The sequence below is a fragment of the Eurypyga helias genome, unplaced genomic scaffold, assembly GCF_000690775.1.
Source record: "Eurypyga helias isolate BGI_N326 unplaced genomic scaffold, ASM69077v1 scaffold8694, whole genome shotgun sequence".
NCBI lineage: Eukaryota > Metazoa > Chordata > Aves > Eurypygiformes > Eurypygidae > Eurypyga > Eurypyga helias.
Genome location: NW_010244289.1, coordinates 16,699 through 36,323, shown reverse-complemented (window position 1 = coordinate 36,323; position 19,625 = coordinate 16,699). Strand labels below are relative to the sequence as shown.

At 38.5% G+C, this 19,625-nt stretch overlaps 1 protein-coding gene across 1 annotated transcript in view; it reads right to left on the bottom strand.

Annotated features, from left to right (window-relative positions):
* Positions 1-19,625, bottom strand: part of ICE2 (interactor of little elongation complex ELL subunit 2) — a 36,730-nt gene that overhangs the window by 3,164 nt on the left and 13,941 nt on the right. The window contains 5 exon segments of the mRNA XM_010149691.1: positions 9,379-9,514; positions 12,361-12,548; positions 13,571-13,829; positions 14,870-14,920; positions 15,014-15,098. Coding sequence (XP_010147993.1) covers positions 9,379-9,514; positions 12,361-12,548; positions 13,571-13,829; positions 14,870-14,920; positions 15,014-15,098 — 719 coding nt within the window.

Genomic DNA, 19,625 nt, shown 5'->3' with positions numbered 1-19,625 from the left:
TCTTTCAGGATGCAGTCTACAAAGTATCAAAGGTGCTGGAGTTATGAAGGCCACAATTCTGTCACTGTATATTGCCTACTTAATTTTTTTGTGTGTGAATTAAAAAACAAAACAAAACAAAACCAAACAAAAAAGAAAAACCACAAACCAGGATCAGGACGAAGGACTTTCTGGTTTAGGTGTGGCTGACAGGGCCTCTATGTACAGTGTTGCTTCCCTGAATGTATTATGTTGCAAGAGGATAATATAAATTCCATTCCGATTAACATATGGATCAGGCAGACCTCTGGGTGTTATTTTTCCACCTTGATTACTTGGTCTAAATTGGGAACTGCCATGATAGAAACACACACAGATTTGTTATTAGCACTTAATGATAGGTTACAGAGAAAGTTAAGTATAACTTAAAAGTTATGCTATTTGGGTTCCCAGAGTGACAACATGGCAAGTTATGAAGTCTGTGGCTATAGAAGAAAGGAGGAAGGACTCCAGAAAGCACACATAGACTGCATTAGTAAAACTATGAACACTGAAAGTGTTTTAACTTGTTTTGGGTGGGTTTTGTTGGTGGGTAGTTTGTTTTTGTTTTGGTTTTTTGTGGTGTGAAATGCGATGTTTTTCATTAACATCCGTAATGATTTACTCTGAATCTTACAGAATTGAATTCCAATGTATGTTTTTGAAAAATAGATAGAATACCATTATGCCAATGCCATCTTTTATTAGATGAAGTATCTATTTATCTAATACCAGAGAACCACAGATCTAGTTAGGTGCTCCACCTAACAAGCTAGGCCCCCAGATCAGTTCTGTCCTGTGCAATCTCATTCCTACACTACATGCACATTCCTGCACAAATGTTATTCTTCACTCAGAATTTCACTTGCTTGAAATAATCCCTTTTAAAGAGCTAGACTTATCTCTGGAATGATCTTGTGTGTTAGCCAGAATTCTAATACTTTGTAACATAAGCATTCTACAAACGAAGCATTAAAACAGGTAAGGCAGATGGCATTTGCTAGTTCAGTGTGGGTACAGAGAGGTAGTATGTGTATGAGTAGGACATCCAGGTTAGAAACTGGACCACTATGTCTTGCAGTGTGATCTTAAGATTGTTGGTTCTCACTGATTAGGTCCTGTCTTTCGACTGGTAACTTTTCAGGACAAAGACTAAGTATTACATCTGCTAAAGAAAATCCTAACCAACATAAATTAATTCAACATACAGGAAAAAAAAAAATTAAAAGATCAATCACACTAATCAAATTATTTCCAGTTCATGTCTTTCATACAGTCTAAATCACACAAAAGCTGATGTAACCTTGTTTAAAGGATATATTCTAGCAATCATTTTAAATGACAAAGAAAGATGGGACTGGCATTATGTTCTACAGTTACTGTCCATGCAGAATCTTGAAGCACTTCATGCATCACACTAGAACCTGAGAGCAATTACTTTTCATGGCTAGTAAAACACCTACTTCTCTCTCCCAACAGTTGTCTGCATCTTGTATGTGACTTCCCAAAAAAGTCTCCTCTTGCATCCTGATACTGTTTAATCCTTCAGCTACTTCGCGACTACATCTGTAAATAAATTTGTCTGCTGTTCAAGATCCCTCCTCTGCCACTTCCATGCATGTCAAACCATAACCTTAGTTTGAACTTTAATTTATTTTCAAAGATTTTTCTTCCTCATCAGTGTAAATAGCACCATCATCCTCATCCTTTAATCTCACGATCTCAGTGGATCCTTTCACTCTAAGCTTATGGGCACAAGGAGCTTGCCTCCACAAAGAACTAGAGGCTTGGGCAACTTGGCATCTGAATCAAGACAACAGAGTAGCAAAGCAAAACATTTAGCTAGGATTATAGTTACAGGACTGGATTAGAAAGAAACTCCTTTAACTGTGCACAAAAGCTAGTAATAAAGCAAGCTCAGTGCACACATACAGCCTAATGAAAGTCACTACCGACAGCCAAAACCCACCAAGTTTGAGTCACTGTGGTGGAATCCCATTGCACTGACTGTCCACTGTTAGTAGAAAACAATGTGGAATCACCTATGCTCTGTCCAGATGCTCAGAAGGAAACAAGATCCTTTTGTTACTCTCATCTAGCTGATACAGGTAACAACAGGGGCCAACAACTTCAAAGGTTCAGTAGGCTTGTTTCCCTCATGACTCAGTCCAGGCTACTCATCTTTCCTTCTGTGTGGCATGCTAACTAGAGTAAGTGAGAGAGGGATAGATATGCAAGTGGCACAGAGATTCAGTGAGGAATAGGCATCATGAGCCAATGTTAAGCAAGCAATTCAGATACTTTTCTATTCTTTGGTACACATGTAGCTCCTCTGACATATATTCATCATGAGTATTAATTGTGTACGGAGTTCAGTTTGATTTCTAAAATACAACATGAATCATGTTTTGGTTTTTCTATGTGCCTCGCAGAAGTAATCATCTAGTGTGTGACTAGGAGACATCGCCTAGATACAACACATAACCAAAACACACTTGCCAGATTCCTTGTACTGGTACTGGCAGCATGAATAAACTCAGCGTCTTTACCCTGAATGAAACAGTCACAGGATATACAAACAGTCACTATTTGTGCAACCATGTTTCAGTGAACATCCTCAGTCCCTCAAGGACTTCCTGATGCCCTGCTTGATAGCCAGCTGTCTTTTTATCCCAAGGTCATGAAATCTGAGACAAAACAAGGGCTGTAAAGCATAGTCAGATATTAAGGCAACTTTAGTTTCTGTCCTCAGGTTATCATGAATACTTTCAAGCACAGTTTAATCTACTTAGGGGTGGAGAGTTGCAATTCCATCTGAATCCAGATATCATCCTGTCCTTGGTCCTATATACATTAACAGCTCAAAAAAGACACATCTCAAAACTACTACGATGAGTGCAGCTTTCCCAGCAATACCAGCACAGTGCTGCTAGCATAAACAGCCTACCAGTATCTATTACAGCATTAGGAGAGATTTTGAACCCATTTAGATGACGCAGTGCTTAAAACGACCACAGCTGCCAGCTCTACAATAATGTTCCCCAGACTGTCACCACACTAGAGAACACTGTAGGAAATATTACCAGTGCACGTAGGAGCCCCTGACATCATCCAGAACAGACCAGCATGAATAACCACTAGAGAGTTTGGTTTGTCTTGCCAAAGGACAGAACCAGCTATAAAAGATGGAAGCTGCCCAAAGTCCTCAGGGAATTTATCCTAGGAATAGTGTTAAAAAGTTTCATGTAAGATCAACTCTGCTTTGCTTCATTGTTTCCCATCATTATGTGCTTTTCCACTTTAGTGACTCAGAACACAAACAGTCCCATGGTTTGGATTAAACTGTTGGCCTCTGCCAAAGTACAGAAAAGGCTGTCACACCTTAAATATGTCCCTAAGAATCTTGGGGAATCATTCTGAAAGTTTCAAGGAACCTAATTAAGCACGAGCTAAACTTACTCTAAAAATCCTTAAGGCACAGATTCCTATAGCAAATCTGCAGGCTGGTAACTGCATACTGCAAAAAGCATCTCCTTTTTGTTTAACATCATGCCACCTGTGAAATGGCCCATGAAGATGAACTTAAAAATCACCTACAAATTAAAGTTCACTGACAGAAATCAGCATCCTACTGCTACAGCAATCTGTAACACAGCTGTAAAATTTCAACTAAAACCAATGATTCTGTGAAATAGAAGAAGAGTGTGTTGTTTGATTGTTTTAAAACGTATCAACCCTGCTTGGGCACAACACTTAGGATTTTGAGTAAGTTCTTACATGATCTGAACCTCATTACCTAATTAGGCTCAGCTGAGGTAGTAGCTGGGGAACAAACGATGCCTTGCAACACAAGTTCTTGATTAAATATGACTGTCAACACCAATGTCTTTTTTTTTTTCCCCCTTTTAAGTGATATCTTACGCCTTTTGATAAAATTTAAGGCAAAGTAACTTGACTTCAAAAACAATATTGAGTGAAAGGGAATGGCTGTTATGAAGATTATTTTTCTGCCAGGCAGGCTAAGACTTGCTTTTCCAGGTCAGAAGCACAGGTTTGAACTCTAAAGCGAGAGATCTCTCCCTGTAATGAATCAGAAAGACATATTACAAGACTATTGTTTTAGCATGAAGGAGTACATATAATACTTAACATTTTCATTAACATTTGCTTGCAAATAAGCCTTCAGTAAACACTTCTATTTCAGCTGGACAACTTTCCCTGCTGTGTCCTGCGTGCTAGTAGCTAGTGCCCACACTGGGAACGGATCTTTAACCTTTAAGGAGATGAAACAAAAGGCTGTAGCGATAACATGACTACAGATAATTTTCAAACAGGTCCTCAACACTAAGGTTTTTATTTTCCTAATGCTACTCTCAGCCAGGGAGTCATTAATAGGATAACAAGCAGCCACCACAGTATGTATAGGATAACTGAGTTCAAAACAGCAGACGGAGTGGAAGCCCAGCTGACTGATCAACAGGAACAGACAGGGAGAGACAGACGGCTGTTGTCCCTCCTGTGGAACTAGAGGCTGTACCAAAGAAAGCCATCGGGAGGGTTTTGCAAGTATAGGGGGCTAGAACCCAAGATTTAAGCCTCAGTTTGACATGTACACGCACACATAGTAGCATTAAACCTCTGACATTTAGCTTGGCGTTTAAAAGCCAAAAAAGTGTGTAAAAAATTTTATTTTCTCAGTTTGTCTATTTGGGTTGGTAGACAATTTATAAATGGAAGATATTGCATGCTTTTGATAAATATGATGTCATGTGAAATACCTTCCCTGGAGAAGGCAGGAAACAAACTTACTTATTCATGTACCTGCATACACATTTACTGGTTATTTAAAAAAAAAAAAAAAGTTTTCTTAACCTGTATGTGCTGCTTTTGGATTAAACAAGTAAGTCCAATCAATCTTACTGTGCAATCTGCTTATGTTACCCAGTAAGAAGCAAAAGAATTTCAACTGTGGTGTGAGCACTTGTTAATTTGGAAATGAGTACACAATTTATTCAAAGTACCATGTGCAGCTATGCAGTAATTATACCTCCTTTTTATTTTACTACTCTTGCTATTAACAAAGAACACTGAGAGTTGCATTAGACTATTGTGCTCTTCCTGTCACCCAGGGGAACAGAACTGCACAACTGCAGGACTGGATGCGTTAACTACACAGTCCTGAAATAAATGGATTTTGACTGCTGAGGTAACTTTAACATGACGACATGACCTGCTCAGCAGAAGGGATAAGAAACAACAGGGTTCTGACAGCTACTTTGTTCCCTCTTTTTTAACCTCAAATTTAAATAGACTATTAAAATATTTGTTGAAGTGCTCTGTCTGCCAGGCAGCATAGCCCATACTAGACAGACTGATGAGTGACTTGTTTCAGTAGGAATTTTATTTGCATTCCTTTTTTTTTTTTTTTAATTTTGTATTGCTTGCGCAAAGATTTGGCAGGTGGAGCTTTTGAATGCAGTGAAACATCAATTGCAGCAGGCTTGGCACAGGATGGCACTCATGCTGTTCACTTGACTATGTGATAACCAAATCTTAGAGTCTCATTAAGGTAAGAACCATGAATAGAATTATTTTCAAGCTTGGATCATTACTCCAAATCTGACTTTCAGTGATAAAATGAAGTTCTAAGCAAATGTTCTCATTTTATTCCTAGATGCTTCTAAACAGTTTCTGAAAAATACACTAGAAGCATTGATCTCATGGATATTTACAAAACTATTTGCAGAAAATCCTTAAGTTCTTCCCTCTACCCTGAAGTTTATCACAACTGACATGACGAGCTAGGGAATCTCAGTGAGACCAGCTATACTACATCATTTCTTTAAAGCCACAGCATGAATGCACTACAGCAGCACCTATGGCAGCAGCAAAACTTAGGGGAGGCAAGACTTTGCGCTAGATGTATTTGGGAAAACAGTCAAGCTCTCAAGCATTCAGATGCATCCTCAAGTTGGCAAATTAACCTAGAAACAGAAGGGTAAACTCTAATCAAGCGTAACTACTCACAACAACTGATTCTGTGCCCAGATGTACAGCTTGCCAATTCTTACTTCAGATTCAGGTCTGAAAAGCACTGGATGGGTCAGAAGTTGGTCTATTTTTCTTTTCTCACAGTTGATCATCTAAAGGTACCTGCATATAAACTCCGGAAGTTTACTATGAGACTACTAAAGATCTTTATAAGGAAATGCCCAAACCTTCTGACTATATTTGTGCAGAGGATGGGCAGTTACACCACTGTGACCTCCCCAGGAACACCTTTAGTGCGTGCTGAATAGGTAGGGAACAATCAGACTTCATTTGGCATCACTATCACCTCTGATGTTGTTCTGTTGAGAAATTCATCATTTTCCTCATTCAGGAATTCATCATTTCCTGAACATATAAATCTGACTGTTCTCACAGTGCTCACACAGGTCATTGCTAGTGAACAACTGACTGCATTTACACACCATCAGTACTGTGAGCTCCGAGTCTCATGGTGGTTGTATTTCTGAAGGCATCAGTTCTTAAAAGCCTGTGATGATGGAAGAAGTCAGGACTGCCTGACATAGGCAGTGATGGGGAATCGAAGGGGAGTCTTAAGTTCTTACTTCAAGGTAAAATTTCAAAAACATAATGAGTCACTATCTTGAGGATCAGAAGGCTTGGAATACCCTTGAAACACTGAAAAAGTTCTTAATTGTGAGTGTTAATAAACCTTGACATACTTTTATTTTTAAACTCTAGATTTTTAATCTCTCTGCAAGGTATAGGACAATAATGTCTGTCTTCTCAGTTTTACAGCTAGATGGAGACTGGCTTGCCTTCAAGACACAGCTGTATGAGCAGCCTTGAGATTATCTACAGAAGACCTTTGTAAAGTTCAGAATGGCTGGGTCATCTTTTCACCAATGACAATCCTCCACCTACAAGCTAGATAGCACATAATTCAAATGCTCTGTGCTTAAACAGAGTGTCATCTGGCCTCCAAAGCTGTTTTCTGGCATTGAGAAAGATATTTAATGTGATATTTAATATTTATATAATATAGCAATGCATCTTTGAAAACTTTAATGTAATAATTTTTGTTTAGAGTAATGGAACTTGAACTTGCAAATAAAATTTATGAATCTCTGCAGAAAAACATAAGAGCAACAACAAAAAACCAAACATACTTCCAGCACACAGAAACAGATCAAGCAATGACAGTGCTTCTGGGCAGGACTGTGCCCATGCTTGTTAAGAATGGCTGTATTTATTAAGAAAGAAGTTTAATTATGTAACTTCTCAGAGAAACATCCAAGAAAGTTATATATCCAGTCAGACTTAGATAGGGAAGAGACTGAAAATGCTCCAATGCCTTCTACTAGTAGAACTAAAAGCAGCTTAAATGGAGGTCAGCACTAACCAGTCTGAAAGACCACATCTGGACTGATTCTTAGATTCCTTTGGAGGCAAGTTGCTATTTAAAATACAGGGCAAGCAGTCAGAAGCAAAACCAGTACCTCTTTGAATGGTTCAACGTCTGCCACTGAACTTCACTGCATGGGGTTGGACAGAGTCACTAGCTGTTGGCAGCTCCCACCAGCCAGCACAGGAGTGTATGTCTGGTCACTTGGTCCAAGTTCTCTGTGCTTCCAGCTGCTAGGCTATAGTAGAAGACACAAAAAACCACAGTAGATCTATTCCTAACATGTTTTACATAGAGTGTCTACTGTATCCCTAAAAGGTTTTGCAGACAGAGAAGGTGAAGAGGTTAATCAGTCACATATAGGAATGGAAGCAGTTAGTGATTCATCAGGGCATAGTGCAAATAATGTTTGAAAGCACTTACTACTACAGAAATAAAGAAGTTAGATTTCACAATCAATAACCCATTGCAGTTATTCATGCTAATATAAAAAAATGATAAAGTTCCATGCTTCTGCATGTATATCAAGCAGAAATCTCAAATGTCAGGTAAGAAGTCCTGCTCTAGTCCTCCAAAACTAACTTCAAAGTGCCGGAACATGATACAAAGCTATCAACTTCATCTCAAAACAAACACCAGTGAATGTAGGGAGACAGACTTAGTCATCTTATGTGGCATGGGAAACCTTTTGTTCTCAGAGGGTTTCTTCCATTTTTAGTGAAGTGGTTCTGGCTCAAAGCTTAACTAGCAGCTGGACACAAACAAAAGTCCAACGGAGTGGACAGATGAGCCACCTATTCAGAGAGACTTGGACAGGCTCCATGATCGGACCAACAAGAACTGCATGACAAAGTCCTGCACCCAGAATGAAATAATCCCAAGTAGCACCACAGGCTGCTCCATTATCGCAGAACTATGAACAACTGCACTGAAAAGATAAGAGGAGAACTAAAAAGAGATTCCTGTAAAATCAGTTCGACCAGTTCTCCAGCACTTAGAACTTCATGGTCTGAAAGACAGGATAGCACATACTTCTCCCACTTCACAAACACGTACATCTATGTAAAGAAAAAACCTAATGAGGGAAAAATATAATAACAATATTCTTAGACTGGATAAGCTGTATCTAACCATGTGCTCCAAATGCGTATGTAAAAAGCTATGCTTATAATACCGATTAACAAATAGTAGTAATTGCATTTACAAACAAGCCATGTAAATTGCAATATAAATACACACAATCCATTCCAAACACAGAGCCCGAGATTGAAATTATAGGACAGGATTGTAAAATCTGTGGAATTTTCTTCCTAAACTCAGTGTGTTGAGGCCATAAAAAAGAGCAGCATTAGTTAGCTGTAGAGCAACAGATATCTGGAGAGGAAGATCCAGGCTCGCTCACCCTTCTCCAGCTGCAGGTTCCTGCTTCGCACAGCTTTACAATCTGTGTTGCATTTCGGAATTCATACTTTGGTGGCATCAGGACAGTCAGGCTCTCCTGTATTCCTTCTTTCTCCTCCACAGGGTAACTGTTACTTCAGGACCAGTCTATATAGAAGCAATGATCCAGGAACTGATATCCAGCACCCTTTTTCTCGCTCTTCTAAAATTATTTTTACCAATCTGTTTAGCCATTTTCTTTGTTTCAAATTTCAGATGTTACTGCCTGAAATAAACATGCTATCCCTTGTCCCTTCTCTTATCAAATTCCTTTAAATAGTTTTATTTTAGATGCTAATATAATGGCATATACTTTTGTACTATATTTGCCTCAAACTGATGAGGGGCCAATCAGCATTTAACAACATGTTCTGCTCTCAGACCCATTTCACCAAGCAGAATTTTGCAGAACTGTTATTAGAGAAAACAATAATATAATTTGATTACCCAGTGCAAGCACTGCATTGGATTACAAAGTTGCTTTTCAGGCTAAGTAACAAACTCACATTAGATTTTAGTCCATGACACTTCATAACCCACATGTTGAGAAGCAAGGCAATCTCTTGGGGAATGGGGCTATCCTGCTGCAAGACAAAGGACGTATCAAGGACATATTGTCTTAATCCTGTATCAGGCTCATATCTAAAAGGAGAAGATTTGGTCGTCTTATCGTGTTAAAACAAGCATCTCTCTTCCCACAGAATCTCATGTAACAAGACCTTAGCAGGATACGGCAGACTACAAAGACAAACGACATCAACAATTTTACACCTACTTGTTCAGACACAGGAAAAGGCTGGAGTGTGACCTAGAAGGAGGTAGCAATCATTAACAGAAACAAATTGTTCCTTACCTTTCATGCCCATGCAGATACAGAATGCATCCACAAACACACATGAAGACACAAAACTGCCCTACTTTTACAACCAAGAGCAATCCAAATTACATTGTTCTGTGCCAATATTTCAAATCCCTCCTCTCAGGGAATATCCCCAAGATTCATTTTCACATCCTCGACGTCATAGAGAAAAACAATTTCTGGCATCAGAAAGCTTGTTGTGATAGAACTTGTGTGTAAAAATTGTAATCTGTGTAAGAATTGTACGAATCTGTATGCTGCATGGCCATGACAAAATAAACAGATCACAGTTCTCAGTAGCATGCATTCCACAGAGCTAGTGAGAGTCAAACAAACCACACCATCCACCGCTGATATGTGAACAGAATCAGAGTCTTTCTAACAACTAACTCAGAGCATATTAATTTAGTCCCACTTAATCCAAAAGAGAAGAGTAACAGTGAATTAAAAAGCCATCTTATATGTTGTACACAAACTCCAGATTCCCGACCTATTCTAAACAGATAAGAAACTACAATTAGTATATGACCACTAACACTACTGTGATACCAACATATCACAGTGTGTCAGCACAGTGTAGTAGTATACTATTAAGAAAAAGATGCAAGTCTTTTAGGCCTATAGATATATGTGCAAGTAGACCATCCACTTTCAACATATGAAACTGCATCCAACTAAATTCCATAAAAGTCTGGCAAAAGTTTTTATGTATACAAACTGAAAAGAGCTTTGAATCCCCACGTAGAGCAAGTTATCTGACAAAAATGACTCACAGCTAAAATATTCCTATCATGAGAGGTCACGAAGTGCATTTAGGATATCGTACCAGAACTACTTGTCATAGCTCTACCACAGTTCAGCTTGTCATTAGCATATCACTGCAGCTAAAAGACGCAGTGGCCACAAAAAGAATAAACTGAGTAATACTGTAAATAAATCTAACAGTCGGGGTTAAAAAAAAAAAAAAGCTTTTTATTTCACAAATAATGTTTTCTAATAATCAATCATTATTTATGCCCCCTTTAGAAAAAGTCTTCAGGACTTTACAGCAGGTATACACCAATAACAATGTCAATACTTTATTTTTACTGTCACGACATTAAAATGTGTCATGTCAAGCCCTGATGAGCAGAAGAATGCTTGATCAGATGTGCGTACTTGGTAACTTCTCTAGTCCGAATAAAAGACTTGGAAGAATACCATTAAGGCTTTTGGGTTTTTTTGTGTTAGCAGTTTAAGCATGCATACAAACAGCTCTCCAGGAACACCATCCAAACAAAAACTGGCTCAGACACTGCAAAATATTTGTGTTGTTTAAAAGGCAACAATGGGAAAGAATTAATCGGACTCATTCTTGAAGTTTTCAAGAATTCATGAGCTCTTCTAAAATCAATACTCTTAATAAAAGGAGACAGAAGCAGAAATCCAGGAAATTAAACAAATGCATTGATAGGAAACAAAATTTTCAAGCCTCAATTTCAAGGATTGTTTCTGTGGAAATTCTGTTTGATGAAACACTACAAGTATGTACCATAAAATAGCTGTAATGCAGGGAAATCTTCCCTTACAAGCAATCATGTTAGTTACAAACACACAGGGAATAATACAATGCGTTTATATACTGACATTCACAACAACTTCATTTTTTCCACACAACTCATACTTACTAGGAAACTGCGTTTCCTCATATTGCTTGGCCTTTTCACAGACAGTAAGGCTTCTCTTTTCCTAACTCACCTCTGTCAGCTGGACTCTGAATTTCAAGCAAACTACTGACATACAGCAGTCTGATTGGGTTTTGGGAACAATGACTAAGGCCTTGATCCTATCACTTGTTCCTCCAGGCAAACCTTAACTCTGGTAAGCAGTACTGCATATCACTGTGCAATCTGATACGAGATTTAGGCTGTAGCCATTCAGTAATACAGTAAATAACTGCAATATTCATTTTTGAAGACATGCCAGAAGCCAAACAATTTTTAGAAATTATTTTGGGGAAGACTAAAAATATATTTTAGCTGTCAAGCTGTACTCGAAAGCTTCCTAGTGCACATACTATTTAAATAAACACAGCCTTTGTTCCCCAAACCTAATTTGTTACACCATCCTAAAAAGAAAACATTTTTTAATAAGTAATTCAAAACCTGGTAGACACTGTATGTTAAAGGATTAAATAATTAAATCCAAGTTGTTTCCCTTATACACATTACATGAAGTGTAATTAAAAAATAAGTCAGAATAAACATCTGTAGTGATTCTGGAAGAATTAATAAAGATGAAAAGTTATATTTGCTGTTGTTATGTGATATCAGATACTGCTGTCGACCACTGCTTCATTCTTCAAGCCATATTTTTTCTACGGAAATCATGAGACCAACAGAAGATACTTTTGTCCCCTCAGCTGCAGACACTCGCCTTTTTTTCCTCTGAATGAATTTGAGACTTTTCATCTGAAATGTGTCTACTGAGGCAAGAAAGGGTTAAAGGTTTAGGGAATGTTTCATCTGCGGAGCCATTTCCCCTGCCAGCTTGTTCCGGCTCCTTTGAAGCTGCAAGAATGCCTCAGATTTTGTTTCGTCCTCTCCTTCTCCAGGTCATACTTCGCACAGCATGGTTCAGCTATTCCTACTTCGGTTGCATTTGGTTGTACTTCATTTTGCACTTTTTCTTCATTATTCTTTGTTGGCAGTAATTCTTTTTCAGCTTCTTCGTAGCCACACCTTCATTTCTAACAGGCTTAGCTGGATTGCCTTTTGTTTCCACAGCTACGGGCTTTCCCTCACAGGGTGTGTCCGACTGTCCTTTTGCACCAGTCATCTAGTCACATACGGGGAGAATAAAAAAAGAGCTAGAATTAATAATCTACTTATCATTCCAGCCAGACTCAGAGGCTACATCTGGACTGGGCAAGGGGCACAGCTGGTATACCTGTAACCAGTGGGATCTGACCACTCCTGCCTCTTTCTTGCCCACATGCCCGGATTTCCTTCTGGCAGAACCCAAAGAGCATGAGGTAATTAGGAACTGATGCACAACTCTTTTTTCCTCTCATATGAGTCAGAATGTGGCTAAAACATAACTGAGCCTAAGAAGCATTCTGCATTCCATTAAGCTAGGCAGAGTTAGCATGTGGTTTTTACACAAATGAGTAACTTTATGTTGACAAATCAATGCTTGAAAGTTTTCTCAAAGTGTCACACTATCTGTGCGCAACATTAGAGCTGAGAGTGGGATCTTTGGGAAATTTGTTAAGCGTGATATGTATCACTTACTCACCAGCATAAATTGCAAAGCAGATTGGATTGCTAAAAAAATTCCACAAACTTTCTATCAGAAGTTTCTTTAGATGCAGACAATTAAATTCTGTTTTGAAAACAACAGCAACAAAACCTAGATGTTAGTGACTTCTGGCTATATTGATTTTAATTATCCTAATGATGTCTGGAAGGAGAGTGTCGTGGTTTAACTTCCGACACATTTGTTGTGCTCACCATCTTTACTCCTGTAGTCATCAGATAGAAAATGACAGCTCTGCATCCTAAAGAGGCCCACCCCGGTGTGGACATGCATGTTACCAAGTATTGCCCTTCCCTCTGTTAACAGCACAATGACCTTAAAACATTTTCTGTACTGCGGCCTTTAAAGCTAGGTGAGATGAATCTCACTTGAAATATTTTTCAGGAAAAAGGCATTCCTATTCCTGGTAGTGGATCCAGAACTCTAAAGGTTATCTTTGACCCGCAGTGATGACAGACAAATATACTAGCTATATATCCAAGGGACTGAAATAGATGATTTCAAAATTTCTAATCTGCTTTTCCATCAAGTGTGATACTGACCTTCTGTTTCCACATGGCTTCCTGGGGTGCAGGTGGAAAGGTGCATGGAACTCTTCCATGACTTAGGTGATAGGGCAAAGGGAGGCTGGGATCTAGTGGCACCCATGGGACTGAAAGAGTGGCAGGTACAGTAGGCAGATCACAATGAGCTTTATGTAAGTTATATGATGCTCTCAATGTCTTGTCAAGAGAACTCTTGTAGATTGCAACTGATGAATCTCCTGCGGCATGAGTCAGTAAATAAGAGCCCTCCTCCAAACTAAAAAGACAAAGTTCAAAATTAAAAATATTACTTAAATGTTTTAATTTTTTTAGGATAGCTACTAAGTTCTTAATGCAAAAGCAAAACATCTTTAGATTTTTCCTTTCAGTCTCTGTTTTATAAAAAGACCATAGACAAAAAAGGACAAGTTAAATAAACTATATTGATAAATACACACTAATTCATGTGTTTATAAAGTATTCATAATGTACTAATTGATCATCAATGTACAGACGGTCATTGTATTCAAGAAACCATTTAAGCATGCACTGAAACACACCCAAATTTGTCAAACTGTAATTCTTTAAGCAGGGCCACACAAAGCATAACACATATATGGACACAGACCAAAGAACAGACGTGCATTAAACACATGAAGGATTAAACATGTTTTCAGTAAGATAACTGTCAACCAACTGCCCATATAAAAAAAATCTTAGGCACAAATCATGAAGATACAGAAGCAATCAAATGATGGAAAATTCTTCTGTAATTTGAATTAAGAAGCTTCACACACAGTGAAGGAAACCCACTTCACAAAAAAATGTAAGAAACTTGCAAACCAAACCTCTTAAAGTAGCAAATAAACAAAGAAAAGGAAGGAATGTGTTGGCTTTGGCTGGGATGGAGTTACTTTTCTTCCAAGTAGCTAGTATGCGGCTGTGTTTGGATCTGTGCTGAAACAAGTGTTAATAACACAGGGATGTTTTCATTATTGCTGAGCAGTGCTCAGTCAAGTCCTTTTCTGCCTCTCACCCCACCCCACCAGCGAGTAGGCTGGGGGTGCACAAGAATTTGGGAGGGGATGTAGCCAGGAGAGCTGACCCCAACTGACCAAGGGGATATTCTATACAAAATGGCATGATGTGCAGCATATAAAGCTGAAGGAAGAGGGAGGAACATTTCCTTTTCCACTGGGCAGCTTTCCAGTCACTCTTCCCCAAGCATCAGAGAGCAGACAAGCTGTTCTACAGAACAAATAGGATGACCTGGGTAATGTTGCAAACAAATACAATCAACAAGAATGGAGTACTTACTAAGACACTTTCTTCAAAATGTGATGAAGTATATTTAATGAATTTGCAGGCCTGCAAAAAAGTAAAAAAGTTAGGAAAGTAGTAACTTGCAAGGCTTGTTTGGGTTTCAAACTCATTGCTAAAAACCCCACTAAAAATACTCACTTAATCAATCCAAGTTTTTCTCTTAAAATTTCTGGAGAAATCTTCTCTAGCATAATAAGCTTTGATGTAAAAGCATCAATACGTCCTGAAAAATATTAATTCAATTATTACATTAAAAATAAAAGGGGATGCCAAAGCATAATTTGCAGACGTAACGCACTTTAAAAGGAATAAAAAAATTAGCTCTTTTACATCACAGAACAGTGAAAAACGTTTATCAATATTGCACAATAATGGAAAGTAGAATGTATAGCTGCTTTAAGTACAGACAGCCCATATTTGGGTTGTCTCCCTAAATCAGGGAGATGCCCATGATTCCAGCAAATCTTACATCTTGGGTGATGTCTGGGATCTAAGGCCATGGCAAAATGAGGTTGTAATCTCATCAGTTAGTTTTTATCTTCTCAAGTTCTTTTGATCCTTATCACTATGCTCCCTCACAGGGCAGATCATGAAAGTTTCTCTCTTACAACAAATTTACTTTTGAGTTTAATGTACTTGGTTTTGTATCCTGATAATGTTATAGGAACAATGGTGTTACTTGATTTTCTCGGGATTCTGTACCTTTGCCTCGATTTTTTTCCCCTGTCCTGAAAAATTACAATTTACAATTCATGCCTTGTTCATGGCAAATCCCTAAAGACCATTTTTGACATGGATAAAAGCAACAATTCAAAGTTCTCCTCATCACATCTTTAAAATAAAGCTTGAAAAGAACAGTTCAGGCCACTTGATAAGCAATAAAGGTCATTAGCACAGCTTGTACACTGATGTGGTGACTGTGCCTTACCCTTCAGCTTCCTTCTCACGTGGAGGTTTTCCTAGAAATCTGTTCTATTCCAGCTCCCAGAAGAAGAATGAGAAGAAGGCAGTATAATAAAATAAGACCTACTCAGTGGAATTTACTGCCTTACTACAAATCTGTTCTCATAGGGAGTGTAAATGCTTCAACTGCACAGTAAAAGCTGCTAAACCAAAGCATTTCACATGCTCAGCTAAATGTTACTAGCAATTTGTTATGTGATGTGTAAGAAAACCAAGTAAGTACTCTCATACTTAACAACTTAAAAAAAATGTGCCAGGACAACTGATTTCTTTTAAACCCTGTAAATTTGTTACTTTTCTTGATAATAGTTATTTCCAAGACCAAGCAGCTAGGTTTAATATTCTGCATTGCTGACTCGGGGAAAAGAAGCTTGAAGTTATCATTAATAGTAAGAAAAAAAAAAGCTTGTGTTCTCCACGCCTTATCAGCCTCTCCTCAAAACACAAACTTCTCCAGTTCTAAACTTAACAACTGCATAACTGAGAAGGGGGGGAAAAAAAGTCTATGAGCTACTCATTAGTAATTTATATGACTGTATCTTGTATTTGAGAAGTGACTGAAAACACAGTAAGTTACCCATACAGTAACTACGTCTTTCCAACCAATTTTTGAAATAGTCTTTAAATAAAGGCCAGTATTATCCTATTCAAGTGAACGTAAACTATTCATTTTGCAGTAAGTTTTGCTTTGGCACTTAATGCAAATAAGTGAATAATGGTCAGGGCAAAATATTCCCATTAATCAGCAAAGCTTATCACAACTTTATTTACTCCTTAGATCAAGTACAAGTATCTCATTTGGGAAACAGAGATTACTCCCTTTGCAGACACAGGATTTCTTATCTGAGTAGCAAGGGGACTTAAATGAACAACCAAGCAAGGTGCTCTACCAGCAAGAGGAGGAAAGCACTCTCATTTGATGATAAGATCTCTGCTTTTGTGCAAACAATCACTACCTTAAGAACACACAAAATAAAATATTCAAATTAATATCACACCTTGCAATTTCTGCAGGAGGCCACAATTAGACTTCCGCTTTCTTTCTCATTTCCTGAGCTGGCAGTACTGCAGAGCCACTGCGCTGAGCTGTGAGATTCCTCCCACAGCCACACCAAGTGATCAACACTGTAGAGCAATGCTGGACAATTATGGGGCACAGACCAAGGTCCAGAGAACTTTCCATCCATACTTATTTGGCAATACAAAAGATTGCTGAGAAGTGAATTAAGATATTTCAGGATCTCAGTATCCCTAAGCAATTTAACACTGAGGTCTGCTACATGCTCAAATCTTCAATTTGAGAGGCTCCACTTAAGATTTATAGAGTCTCAGAACTGCTTGAACAAGAATCCAAGTGGGAGGTACTGTTAGGAACGGTAAGATCACAGGTTTCAAGCAGTTGTTTCATACTTTCACACTCAAACTGTGGGATAAATGTGAAAAGGGCAGTAAGTTGTAGCTTTACTATGGTTGATTTAAAAATTCCTTTATTACAGGACATGATACTTTACTTTTAAAATAATTAAGATCATAGCATGATCTTAAGTCAAATCTGTCTTTCTGCTTACACTGAACACACGATAGCAGTAGTCTTCTTACTTTCAGGTATCAGATTAATGAAAGAGAATGAGACATTGATCCCATTTAAAGTTGCCCATAATACAGGAATACTATCATCCTTAGAGAATTGTCCCTGAAGTTACAGGACAAAGCTATCTGCTGCAGAGAGTGGTCTAACTAAATCAGGACACTTAAAACATTGTATTTTTCATAGGTCCCCAGAAATACAAACTGAAAGGCAGAATTTCACAGGTACCTTCCAATACTTATCAACTACAGCAGAAAGAATGTCTAAGTAGAATATGACAACAGTTTCCTATTAAAAGCTGTGGTAGATGCTCTTTCATAAAACAGATCATTTACTTCCACGTATGACTTCTCAACTCCCTCTACTAGGAAGCACATGGCAGTACTGAAAATCTGCAGACCCCAATACGCCTACCTGAATAAATCACATAGTCTGTCAGTATCAAGGGTTGGTGACATGCTGACAGTCCAGCTCTGTTTGCAAGAGAAGTCTTTTTTCCTTTAAGTAGTGGTGGGAGCGGTCTGCCCCACATGCTGGCAATACTGGTTTAGTATGCAGGACAGTGACAAACCACAGTAAGCCTGTGCTTCCTTGGAGCACACAAAAGGAGAACCCTCTGGACCTCAGGGGCTGCTGCTGCAAGAAGCACATCCAAGAGCTGACACTGGAATAATCAGTGTTTCTCAATCCCAATATTTTCTCCCACGCACACAAACAGAGAGAGCACGTCGAGGCTAGGCCACTGTGGCCTGCCTGCCTAGGGCTCCACACCTCTTTCATGGCTAGCAGGGGACTACGAAGGAGACACTGAGGAACCTCTGTATCAGAAGGGGATGGCTGTTGGTGCCAGGAAAAACTCCTGCAGCATGCAGCCTGCTTTCTCCTACGCTCCCGAGAGCCTCTAGAAAAAGGGGTGTTGGCCGGATGAGCTGCCTGCAAACTTCTGTGCCCAAGCCATACCATAACTGATGGCAGATTAGATAGATGTGCACTCTTGCAGTCTGTGTACCTTGTAAACAGATTAGCCCTCTCTCTCCAGTTTCGCTATTTCCTCACACTGCATGTGACTCTGGAAGTGTTGATAAAAATATTGGCAACCCCCCTCTACAAGGGAGTTGCACTGCAGTGCAATTCAGTATACTGTTCTGATTGTTTAAAGAGAAAAAATCCGCCTCAGTACTGTATGGTAAGATATAACTCGAAATGGAGAACGGTCTGCATAATTACCTTTGTGAGGATTCTTTTTAGAGAAGGGAAAAACCATGGCAAATATTGCTTATGAAATTTAAAATTAGAAACAATTTCTATTAAATATGGATTTCAGACAAAGATAGCTGCCATCAGATATACTATCACTTCAAATTTATTAGGTTTCACGTAAACTTTATAATTTATGATAGGATGCAAAGTCTGTAAGTAAAAATTAGTAAAGAGAGAGAACTCAGCATTTCTAAAATATTACTCTGATGTGAGCCACCAACAGCAAAAATGCAAGTCAGTGTACAAGTGGAAAGGTTAGGCAACCACAGGCCACAACTGCTGCCATAACAACCATAAAAACAGAGACTTTTTTTTACAAGAGGAATGCAAGGCCGTCCCCACTGCAGAACATTCATTCAGTGTACAAACAGGATTGCCCTCACTCTCTAGCAAATGCCAAACATACTCTAAAACGCTTTTTGACTAACCGCTTTGATGCAGATTCTCCCTTTTAAAACTTCATTAGTTACAAGATAATTGGTATCAGAGAGCTTCCTATATACTAAGAGTTATTAAAATAATCTGGCCACATTATTTATATGCATCATTTTAATTTCTCTACAGAACATATGCATCCTAATAGACATAAACTTCACTGCTGTTTAAAACGTCATCATACAAACATGAATAGGGCATTTTCTACAGGACATTGTTAGTGAAACTTCCCTCATAACACTTCATTCTAGTCTGCTTGGTTTATCTGATTTTGGAAATATGGCCTTTACAATTAAGATATCCTTTTGATAACACTTCTATGCTTTTTATCCCTGTTTTGTTGGGTTTTGTTTGTTTGTTTGTTTTTTAATTTTCTGTGCTATGCATTACAGCTGCTGTTCTTCTACATGAGACTTCTAGTTTCCTGCTTCATTCTCACTGAATGTATGTTACTTCTTGTTCACAGATTCTATTACATCATCTCTCATTTCCATCTGCTGCACA